Genomic DNA, 11,741 nt, shown 5'->3' on the forward strand with positions numbered 1-11,741 from the left:
TTGCGAAGCCAGACAGTGTTCTTGGTCTCATTAGCAACAACTCATGATGTCAGTGTGTTTATCAATGTTCTTCACATAGGAAATTCAAAACACATCAGCTACTGAGAGGAAAATTAACTCCATCTCAGCCAAAACAAGGCTTTTACGTCCTCTTACAGATGTTGCAAACATGGATCAGTGTTTCTTCAGTCTGCAGAAACAACAGCAATTCTTGAATTTTTTTTTTTTATTTTTTCTTTCTTTAGAAATGAATTTGAATAGTGTTCGATAAATAAATCTTGGCTTACTGAACAAAAAGGAGAAAACAAAAGTGTTCTTCCTTGGTGAGCACTTTTGGTGCTGTTCAGTGTATGCCTTGAGTACTGAATTAGGCTCACATGGCAAGAACCATAACTATGTGTCTGAGCATTACCAATAGCCATTAACTGTATGTACGACTAAGTAATTTTGAGTGCTTATCTGTAGGATTAGTATTTTAAGAAGTATATGTGCAACTTCTTTCTGAAGTGTGAGCCGGGGGGGGAGTGAGGGGCGGGGGTGAAGCATGGCACTAGCATCACAAACCTGTTTTAACAGACTTCAACAGCAAAATTGAGATATCTAGCTCCATTACACAGACCTGTTATTAAGTTAATCCCTGTCAGATACTCCATCATCCTTCTGTGCTGTTGCTGAAAATTATGAGGAAACATTCTGTTTCAAAACTATTTGCCATCAGGGAAAGAGTGTTGAAACGTGTTCTTTGCTGCTTTCTGCAACTGAGTACACTTGCATGGACAAAGATTGCTGAGTCTGTTTCTTTACTCGGAGCCTGACCCTACCCAGCTCTGCTCTTTCTTCTGCCCTGGCACCACATTCACTTCTGCAGTCTGTGTGTGTTGTTTTCAGGCTACTGACCTCGGTACCAGCTGAAGGGGAGGAAATGTGCTAATGTGCTTTCTGAAAATAATGTGTCTGCAGTTAAGGCAGTACTTCTAACTGGAAGAGAATTAAAAGGATGGAGTTTCATCTGCTGAAATCGCTCAAGTGTTTTTTTGAAATAGCAAAATGGGAGAGTTCAGTCTAGCCAGTTAAACCTCACAATGCCATAAGCAAATGAAAGCTGATAAGAAAAAGCTGGCCAATAGTACTGCATCTAGAACTTCACTAAAAGGACAGTTTGTATTGCGCTTTCATTGTGCAATACTATTAGATCAATAGCTTTCCACTCAAAACTGTAGCACTAGACATTTATTGGGGCATGATACTGTACTGTATTTCACGTGAGGTTAAAATAAGAAAACTTCCAAATGCTGTGCTGACTCATAAACTTTGTAGATATCTTGTGTATGCACAACTCAAAGTAGCACACTGTTTCTTATAAATAAATAAATAAATACTGGGTCTTCTGTTCATCTGAAGCTGGCTTCTCAGCTTTTATCTCTCTTTTAATCCAAGTAGCAAGAAGCTACACTATGTGAAGCCATCATCTGAAATAGGCACTATACTTTGTCATATTTGTGTTGGCACTGTTTAACATACTGTATCTTTTGTTTCAGGTTTGTAACAGTGTGTTTAACAGCTGGGATCAGTTCAAGGATCATTTGGTAATACACACTGGTGACAAACCCAACCACTGTACCTTATGTGATTTGTGGTTTATGCAAGGCAGTGAGCTGAGAAGGCATCTCAAAGAAATGCACAATATTTCAGAACGAATAGTGACAGAAGAGGTCCTTCCAGTGGAAGCTGTGGAAGCTGAGCCAGTGACATCAATGACTATAATAGAACAAGTGGAGCAAGTCCATGTCCTACCAGTAATTCAGGTACAAGTGGATCCTGCACAGGTAACTGTGGAACAGATGCACCAGGATCTCATACAGGACAGTCAAGTGAAAGGTACACAGATTGATGAACTGCAAGAACAGGTGCAAATTAGCTACCTGGAAGTTGAACACATTCAGACTGAACAAGGTGCTGAAGTTCACGTGGAGCAGTTACATGTTGAGCACGTAAATCAAATACAGATGGAAGAAGTACAGGCAGAACTTATAGATGGAACAGACCTTGAACAAGTAGAATATGAAAGTGTTGACCAAGGAGAAGCAGAAGAAAAGGAACCTAATCAAGTAGATGATGCAGATAAGGAAGATCATGAACAAGCTGAAGACTCAAAAACTCAAGAGTTAGTGGACACACAGAATGAAAAGGTGGATGACTAGGACAAATTACAACACTGTGCAGGTTTAGGAATGAAATACCAAATTCTTTTTGTTAACTTTCACATTGGCTTTTGAACCATCAGTGGTCACCTTTCCAATATGCTGTCCTTAGGAAGCTGGACAAGTGGACCAAAATTGGCTTTCTTCATTTACAACTATACTTCTCTCATGTGAAAAATGACTTTCCTATTTGTGTAATACCATGGAACATAAAACTACCACACGCACGGACAGCTTTGTGGGGATATTAATAATGAATAGCTTGTATCATTGTTGCACCATCCCTGGGTATATGTAAAACTAACTTAACCTCTTTTCCTCTTGCACAATAGAAGCAAACTCTTGTTACAGATTTGCAGGGTGTCTGTGGCGGAAGAATCAGTAAAATCTGGTGGGTTCTATTGTAAGTGGCAATTAGGTACCTGTGTATTTTTGGATCAGATTGTTTGCTGTATCATAACAGTGGTCCTTAACTTCCAGGCTGAGGAAAAAACATGATTGCTGTAGGTCTCTGAGCACAAAAAGTCCTGTGCCTTTTCAACACTGCTTAAATTTCCACAAAGTTCTCAGACTGTTCAAGAACCTAGTTCAGTAAAAGGCAATGTAGGTAATGTTATAGCGCTTTATATTTTTGCTTAAAATTGTGAGCTACTGTTTTTTTTGTTTTTTTTTTTTTTTGCATTAAATTTAGAGGTAGAGGCTGAGGGAGGAAACCAATTCCACGTGGAGGCAGCAGGACACTCTAAAACAGACACTTTAAAATAGGAAAAGCTCAGTAGAATCTGTGGTAATCATGAGCTGGAAGAAACCTACCAGCAGACTCTTCTTTTATAAATTGTCATTTTTGAAAATGAATATGTTTAAACATAAATACAGAGGAGACATCTATATGGTACCAGGTTCTTGGTTTTTAAAATGAAATTCTGACACTTGACACAAAGATATGCTAAACATAAAAGTAAAAGCCATAGGTATGAGTGCTAAATCGTGGATTGAAAAGTAGGAATGTAAATAATTTAATCAATATTAGACAATAAAACAATACGAACCATGAAATGTTGCATTATTTGTTTCATCCAGTAAATTAGGAACAACTGAGTGACTGGCAATTACAGTGCCGGCTCCCAGTGGTAAGAATCAACCTCGTTTTTAATAAGAGTAATAGTTCTTTACAGTAAAGTTAGTTTGTTTGTTTTTTCTTTAAGATAATAATTGTCTAGCTCTATGCTCAAGGATGCTAAGGACTTCTAATTCTCAGTTATTGCCTTGAGATTAGAGGTGCTCCACACTTCTGAAAAACTTTCTTTTCAAAGCCTTAATTGAAGGGAGGAGTTTTTGCAAGGACATTCCCTAATGCTCTTGGTAATCTTGTAGATCTTAGTTCCAATCAGGCTTTTATATTGAGTCTTCTCCAAATGCAGAATTATTTTGTGGGATTTGTGCTTTTATTTAGTCTCGTTCAAGTTATTCTTGTGTTTCATCATAGCCTTTGAGAAACTGTTGCAAAACAGACATGGATCTCAATTAAAATTTCAAACAATTTGATTACTGTAACTTGCATTCTTTTTTATGATGTTTTGTGTTTTCTGAAAGGCAAGCAATATGTGATGAGGTTCTGCGCAGAGGGAAGAATGTGGCCCAATGTTATTCATGAGAGTAAAAGTTTGCTATCGTATTTGTACCTAGCTTCTGGTAAGAAGCCCGTCTTTTGATAACACGGAGGGGACAGGCCTACTTGCTTAGCTGCATTACTCTAATTTTTTAGGTATTTGTGGATTTAGACACAATGTCTGTATACCTGGAATTAAAGGAATAATCTGGCTGTGTGTCTAACCACAATGAAACTAACTGTTAGGTAATTTAAGGTCCAATGTAAATTGAGCAGTTACGTGGTATTGGTAGCAGGGCTGTGGTTTGGGAAGCACAGTTGGGCTATTTCTTTGTTCTGTTTGATCTCCACTGATCAACAACAGTTCATTAATTTGGTAGAAGAGAAACAATGCTCTGTTATTGTGCTGCCCCATCCAGACTCCTGGTGAGCCTGGGCAGGAGCGTAGTGGGACCATGAGCACCCTCCTCACCCTGAGGGACCGGGTGAACGGCTCTCCTCAAGTAATAACTCCACCGGAGAGCCTTTCCTCTTGCAACTTCCTCTTTCCTAAAATTTCTTTCTGAAGCCCAGATTGCTCCCACCAATGAGTCCCTCATGCCTTCGCACTGCAACAGCTGATACTGGGTGAGGGATGATTGATGGGAGAGTCAGAAGCTCTGGCCCTTGCTATCCTTTTTCTGCCCCAAATGTCTGTATAGACACACAGGCCTCTCCGAACTCTGAATTACCCACACAGCATCGGAGGAGTCCTTCCCTCTAAATACATATATACTGCTGGTCCCCGGAGTGCCCTGTGTTACGCAGGTACTGGTGTGTAGCCTGCAATGGGGTAGCATGTGGGGTAAGTGCTGGAATTTATGCTGAATGGAACTAATCAGCTAAAGCAGTGGGGTCTAGACAGTGAGAAATGGAAAAGTGGGAATGAAAAAAACCACCTGAGGTGTGTCTGGATATAAAATAAAATTGAGCTTAAAACTGAGAGCAAAGTTAGAGATAGACTTTCAGATTCATGGGAGGCCATGAGCTATTTCTGAAAGTAGAACAGGGAAGGGAAAGGGAGTTGATCAGTGTTTTGAGAAATGCTGAGTTATTCAGGCAGTATAAGAAAGGACTGACCAGTTGGGTTGGGTTTTTTTTAAAAAAAAAAAACAATCTTCCTGAGCCAATGCATGTTTCATCTGCAGGCTTCGGATGGCAGTCCTTTGTGAAATGGTCACTAGAGAGGATCACGCAGACTCTGCTTTGTTTTGCCTGCCTGCAATTGAATTTTTTATTACCTAATGGTGCAGAATATGGTAGTCTCACACAAATTCAGTAACTCGTTACTATTTCCAATGAGAAAGCATTTATAATAGATGTTTCATTTGGTTACTTATTTTTAAGGGTTGAAGTATCTCTTCTACAGGGACTATACTGAACACTTTGTTGTTGTTGTTGTTGTGATTTCCAACAACTCTATCCTTAGTGTTTGCTGCAAGCAAATAATTTTAAAAAGAAAGCAACCTGTTTGTGATGAAAACACAAATAATTTGTAGCACATCAAACACCTGGCAGCTCAGGCAGGTGCAGCAGAAGCTGGAGCCCTTTCCGGATTCACCAGCTCCCGCTGCAGCCAGGGCTGGGCTCAGCTGTGTCACTGTCCCCGTGTTCACACCCTCGCCATGGCGGTGCACACACGGTGAGGGGCTTGTGCACCTCCTGGGTACTTTCTGCCTTCTGTCTTCCAGCCCCAGCCTTGGCATCTACACCGGTTCCTGCTGGGGCTTGTCTTTCCCCTTCCTTTAAATGAGGGCTGGCGGCCTTTTGAGGAAATCATTTGGAGGACCTGAAGCTAGGAAGGGGGGGGTGCAGGCAGTAACTCCCAGAGTGGGGGTCTCAAGCGTGGGGAGAGGAGACCCCGGAGGGTGGAAGGGGGCTGCGGGGCCGTGCGGGCCGGCAGCCGCGGCCGGAGCTGTCCAAGGTTCGGCGGCCAAGGCGGCCCCTCAGCCCGGGTTTCCCTCCCTCAGCCGGGGCTTCCAGGCCCTTCGTCTGGGTCGCCGGGAGCCGCGCAGGGTGCCCACCGCCCCACCCGAGGGGCGCAGTGGGGCAGGCAGGCCCGTCGCCGCCGCGGGAAGGGAGGGGAGGGAGGCGGGCAAATGGCGGACCGCCCGGCGGGAGCAAATGGCGAGCGGCGGGCAGGGGCCGCGGCAGTGCTGAGGCCCGCCGTCCGGGGCTGGGCCGCGGGGAGGGGCGGCGAGGCCCTGCGGAGCCGGGGCTGGAGGCGGCGGGAGGGAGCCGGCGCTCAGGTACCCGCTCGTCCGGCGCGGCGGGGGCTGGCAGCGCTCCCCGGGGCGCTCAGCTCGGGTTCCGGTGCCCGCCGGCGCTTTCGGCGGGGCTGCGGGGAGACTCCCGCCGCTGCCAACGAGCCTTCCGCTCGAGCCTCTGCTCGTCCCGCTGGAGGAGTCCTAGCAATTTCAGTAGTACCTCAGGGGGTTCTGGGTTGGGATATTATTCCTTCTACAGCGCAACCTGTGCATATAGCTTTAGAGCGGCTGGCAGGGTTGCTGTCCAACAATTAACAGCGGGTGCCACAATGAATTTGTAATTTCGGGGCTTTCTCCTTTGAGGATGTAAGCTGACAGTGCAGTTGATTCACACCAGATGGACTGGGGACATCGTGGGTGCAAATGCATTGCGGTGTGTTTCGATTGTGCCTCACCACAGCTCAGCTGCACTGAGAAGGTGCTCGTTTATGGGAAAGAGGGGCGCTTCTGCATGTGTGTGTAAAAAATTCTGAGTTTAAATAGTATCACCCTATCAAAAAGGGTCCTAAATTACATCTATAGTATTTTTTCTTTCACTAGGTAACTTATTGTTAAATATTTTCTCAGATCTAAAGCAGTTCCAGGGGCTGAGCAATCCCATGGCTGTCAATGAGCAAATAATTTGGTTTATTTTTCCTGACTACTTAAATATTATCCTCCATCTTACAGTGCCTTGAATTCAATTGATATTGTTTTTTTCTAAATAGTGTCTTATCCCACAAATAGATGCAAGGACCTCGGGATTTTAGTTAGTTCTAGACTGTTGGTCTGTTTGGGAATTAGGAACTAAGAAACCTGAATATGCTAGTTTTACTATTCATACAGCTACTTGTTTGGGAACTTTTGGGAGTATTGTTTTCAAAATTTCAGTTTCTAGGGTATTTTTAAAAAATGTTGTCCATTTGTGGAGTTTTTATCTTTGTCATATGAAAATACTCAAAATGATTTTATAAACTAACACAGGGTGTGCACTATTGCAAATATAAATAATTTATTATAATACATTCTGTTTTGAAGGCAATTAAGTCACAGTGGAAAAGAACTGGTTGCTCATATTGTAGCCACATTACAATAAACCAGTCAATTAGCCTTTTGCTAAAACAGATTTTTCTTTGGGCCCTGTAGGTTGAACTTCATGGGAGGACTTTCTGGACTTCACCACTGGGGAAATGAAATGCTCTTTGGAGTGAGGGTGTTGCAGGTTCCTACTCCACAAGATACAGAGCGCTGCCCCAGGCAGATACAGCATCGTGGCCGCTTGTAGTGCTTCACCTGAGTGAAGCACAAGTGACAGAGATGGTTATAAGATACGTGTTCAAAAGGTGCTCTTTGAGGGGGGATTTGGGGTTTTTGCTCTTATGTTTGGAGGCAAAGTTACACTGGGGTGGGTATTAGCTCCTTACGGCTGGAAACACCACACAACTTTTGCATGGCCAGTCTTGGCCTCTGGTGTTATTCCAGAGTCCTAGAAGTCGACAGTGTTTGCTTCTCTTCCTGATTTTTACCGCGAGGCATGGAATAAACTTTGACCTTTGAAACTCTCAGCTGACACAGAGGAAAACTCCAGCATGGCTCTTCTCTGTGTTTGGAATAAAGTAGTCCTTCATACATAGACAGCTCTCTTTTAGGACACTCGGCAAATATTAATTAGCTTAGCCTCTGACTGTTCCTATAGTGTAGGTAAATGGCTTTTATTTTGTGGGGTTTTTTTTATTTTTCTGTAATTTATTATGGGTACACAGAGTAAACAATTCTGCAAGAAGGCAGTAGTGGAACTGAAAACATTGTTCAGCTTCCTGACTTTCTTTCCTGAAGCATAATATCGAAGACTCTTCTCCCCATAGCAAGGAAAAGAAGTTACTGAGAAAGATAATTCCAAAATACAAATCAGTGTATCTCTTGCTTGAAATATGAGAGGACTCTGCCTAATGTGGGAAGCATAGGATAATAGTAACTTTATTATGTTTATAAAATAAATACATATATGCACACTCAGTACCCTGGAAAACTAATTGGAAAACACTAATATTTTCTAAGAAATTATACATTTCAGATAACATCCCAGGATGTTCTGTTGCTTCCAGCATTCGTTCGTAAGATGAGCCTCTCTTTCCTTCTGGTTGTGAGTTGGTATTTTAAGCTGAAGGGAGAGTTAGAGATTATACCAATCTTTACATCTGCAATGAAATCACTGTAAGTATGTCCGTGCTAGTGATAAATCTTGTTAATGCTGCATGGAGACGGAGCTGCTCAGAAAGGATTAGTGGGATACATTTTCTGCTGGTTGTCATGACAACCATAAATCCATGCAGCTGTACAGTGGTGTGTTAATCTGTGCCGTTTAATCCAGTTTCCAAATTAGATAATCAATACTGAGCTGCTAGATAACAGCTGGTTCAAATGCTCTCCATTCTCATCTCTTAAAATAGCACCTGAGGTCCAGCTGATACACCTCCAGACTTCTAGGAAAGACACAAAGTTAAACCATGCAGCAATTTGTTGCTGTATTAGTGGTATGTGATGTGGCTCAGTGTCCCAGGCCAGATATTTTTCAGGAGTTTGTATTAAGTATTGGTGTCAGTCTAAATTATTATGTTACCTATGTTTCAGAGATTGTATTGAAAATTTAAGGACGCCTTAGTCCCTCATAAAGATAATCTGGTTGTTACACTGTGCCACAATTAATGCAGGTACTGTCATGCCTTTTAAAGCTTTTGTGGCAAATTGAGAAAGTATTTAATTTGGAAGGAAGTTTGAAAATGCAAGTATTGTCTGCAAGATGTCTGGCACTGAACAGTTCAGGAGAATTACTCCTGATTTGAACTGATCCTCAGTTATAGATCCCTCTTTTATTATTTTGCAATTACTATGTTATTACTTCTGTAGTTTGCTGAGATGTGCTCATGAACATCAGCGTTTGTGACAGCTTTCATGAAGTCAAGGTAACCAGGCCCCGTTCATGTGTGCAAGGTGGCCTCTTTAAGACGCTGCGTTTGTGTAAAATGACAGCTCTCTCCTCCACAGCAGGCCAACATATCATGCTGTTTTCTGCCTGGCACAGTTGAAGAATCACAGAAAGTGGCTGTGCTGGCAGTTGTCTTCTCTGCCCTGCTAGGCGACCCTGAACTGAGTTAATTGTGGGACAGCATGAAACTGTGCTAATAGTTACAGAGGAACACAACATTTTCATAACTTCTCATTTTTGCTTTCATTTTTCTACAGGACAGAGTTGTATATATATATATATATTTATTTTTTTTTTTTCTTATTGGTTACAGGTTCCACAGAATCCTCATTTAGAAACTTGGTTTTGCAGAAGTCAAGTTGAAGAGTCTCCATCAGCTCATGCCCAAGTCTGGTGCAATATTCAGAAGGTACAAAAACGACACTGTAGAATTGAGGCTGAGGCTTTGGTTTTAAATAAAGTTCCACTTCTCTGGCCAAGCATGGTGTAACTGCACCAAAGGAGAGCTGACAGCTTACCGGCATCAATAAATGTAACATTTAAAATGAGTAGTCAATGTTTAAATCCCAGTGGCTCATTTTCATTCACATTTAATAGGGAAGTGTTGCTTTTCCAAATGCAGTGAAACACATAAGAGGAGTGGGAATGAACATTAGGAAGCAGTTTAGATGCTTGCTGTGCCAGCCTGGTGATAAACCCTAGAAGTCCTCTTTCTTCGCCCCCTCCGCTGCCTTCCCTGGCTGTCATGCTGCAGTGAGTACTGCTGCCTTAGGAGGCTGCGAGGCTGCATTTATAGCCAGATTAAGTACTTGACTTCAATCTGTAGAGTGCAAAAAACCTTCTGCTACCAGCCATTAGTGTCAGATTTCATCTGTAACTTGGTCTTGCTGCTGATTTTTTGTCCTTACAATTTTGTCCTTAATCATGCCAAAATTGTACATTTTTTTTTTTACAAACTCCCTCATTTTACTCCCAACGCTGCTGCACCATATGGTGGAATCGCCTCTTTGTTTTGCGGCCATGCCCCTGGGCTGGGAGTGGTGCCTGGAATGAGCTGAGGTGAGGGTCGTCTCTGGATGCCCCCTTAGACCCATCACTCCAGTAGGTGCCTGGCTCCATGGGGCCATGGGCCACCGCGTGCAGCAGCCAGGCGTGTGTTTGCTCTCCCAGCAGCAGTATTTAAGTCCAGGATAGGATTTATCTCTATAGTCTCATAATTTTACTATTTTATAAGTAAAAAGAAATAAAGTTATTGCTTCTGTGTCAGTATTTTTTCCTTTTGGATGCTAGAAGGCTGCAAAATGTGACAGCCCAGAGGCCTGAAATTCTAATTACGAGTTTGGTTAATTGTAACGTATTTGTAAAAACCTATTCTTTAGGTACCTAAAGTTACCTAGTCACCCAATCAAAGTGGTGCACAGTACTTATGGGTGATTTGGTTGTTTATATTTTCGAAGTGTTGGTACTCTTTACATACTTGTGTTTGCATACACCTTTATCATCTGTATAACTGGTGTATGATATTTGGAAATATCCTGAGATGTGTGCTGCTGTGAGTGGTTGCCCCTACCCCAGCTTAAGTTGCAGGGGGAAGTGGGAGGTGGGAAGCAATGGGATTGTGCAATGTTTTTTCTTAAATTCTGGTTTTTAGATTTACAATATCTGATGTTTTAAACTCTCTCTAAGAATGGGGTGGAAGGAGAAAACACTTAAACAATTGTTTTAATCATCCTCTACCTGTAGCTGTGGCATGTGAATTTCTAATAGGTTTTACCAGAGAGCACTGGGAGTAAAAGTGAAAATAGTATTTAGAAGATGCTAATGGTCTGTAAGGTATAAATGTTGATCTGCGAACACAATGTCAGTTTCTGTTTCATTGTTTTTTATTTTAGTAGCTTCTCATTGGTGTTACCATCATAAAGACCTTCATTATCAAGACAATAAAATGCAAGACTGTAGATGCTAATAACCTGTGCAGATTGTCTGGATAAAGAGCTAAACCTTCAGCGCAAATGGCATCTGCCATGCCTGCTTCTTGTTTAGACCTCTGCTGTACAACTCTGTCCCCTCTTGAAAAGCACAGCCTTAGGATGAGCCAGGCAGAAAATGTCTTGAGCGTTAGTACTTACTCTCAGCAGTGCACAAGCCTATTTGAGCTACCAAAGAGCACACTGCCGGGGCACGGGGATTTGAGGTTTTCAGCAATGATCAGCCACTCTGAGCATCATACTTTCCACTCTCATGAAGAGCTGCCTGGAAAAGCTGCAAGGCGTTTACCTTGAAAGGCCCCTTGTCCCATAGCCCACAGCTGGTTCACGTGTGGGTGCGTTGCACAGCTGCACCATCACACCAAACACAAACATTGCAGACCTTTGTGGCTGTGTGTGTTGTATCCTGCTGCTTCTATGGAATCAAATTCAGTGTAGGCTTCCTTCATCTGTGCCGCTGCAGTGAGGGGAGAGGGAAGCTGCGCTCTTGTCCTTGAGGACTTGTAATCATATTTGTCACTGGAGCTGTATTTCTGCAGGTGTTATCTAGAGACTGGGGGTGTGCGTGGGGGGGGCTCCCCTAAGGCTGGGGACATTGATGACATCTTGAAAAATGCTCAGATTCTAGCAGAATCTGATTTTTTAAAAACATCAAAGCAAAGCATTTCAGAA

General features: G+C 42.6%; 1 protein-coding gene and 1 long non-coding RNA gene across 3 annotated transcripts in view; both read left to right on the forward strand.

Annotated features, from left to right (window-relative positions):
- The window catches only part of ZBTB35 (zinc finger and BTB domain containing 35), a 20,977-nt gene extending 17,222 nt beyond the window's left edge, over positions 1-3,755 (forward strand). For both annotated transcript variants that reach the window (XM_086771144.1, XM_086771143.1), the window contains exon 7: positions 1,539-3,755. In XM_086771144.1, coding sequence (XP_086627270.1) covers positions 1,539-2,201 — 663 coding nt within the window. In that variant the 3' untranslated portion in view covers positions 2,202-3,755. The remainder of the gene's footprint in view (positions 1-1,538) is intronic.
- A 2,230-nt stretch (positions 3,756-5,985) lies between these two features.
- On the forward strand, positions 5,986-9,629 carry LOC147596273 (uncharacterized). Its single transcript, XR_015261427.1, has 3 exons — positions 5,986-6,098; positions 7,242-7,438; positions 9,395-9,629. It is a non-coding gene; the product is annotated as an uncharacterized LOC147596273 (long non-coding RNA).
- The last annotated feature ends 2,112 nt before the right edge of the window (positions 9,630-11,741 follow it).

The sequence above is a fragment of the Chlamydotis macqueenii genome, chromosome Z (assembly GCF_036417535.1).
Source record: "Chlamydotis macqueenii isolate bChlMac1 chromosome Z, bChlMac1.mat, whole genome shotgun sequence".
Lineage (NCBI taxonomy): Eukaryota > Metazoa > Chordata > Aves > Otidiformes > Otididae > Chlamydotis > Chlamydotis macqueenii.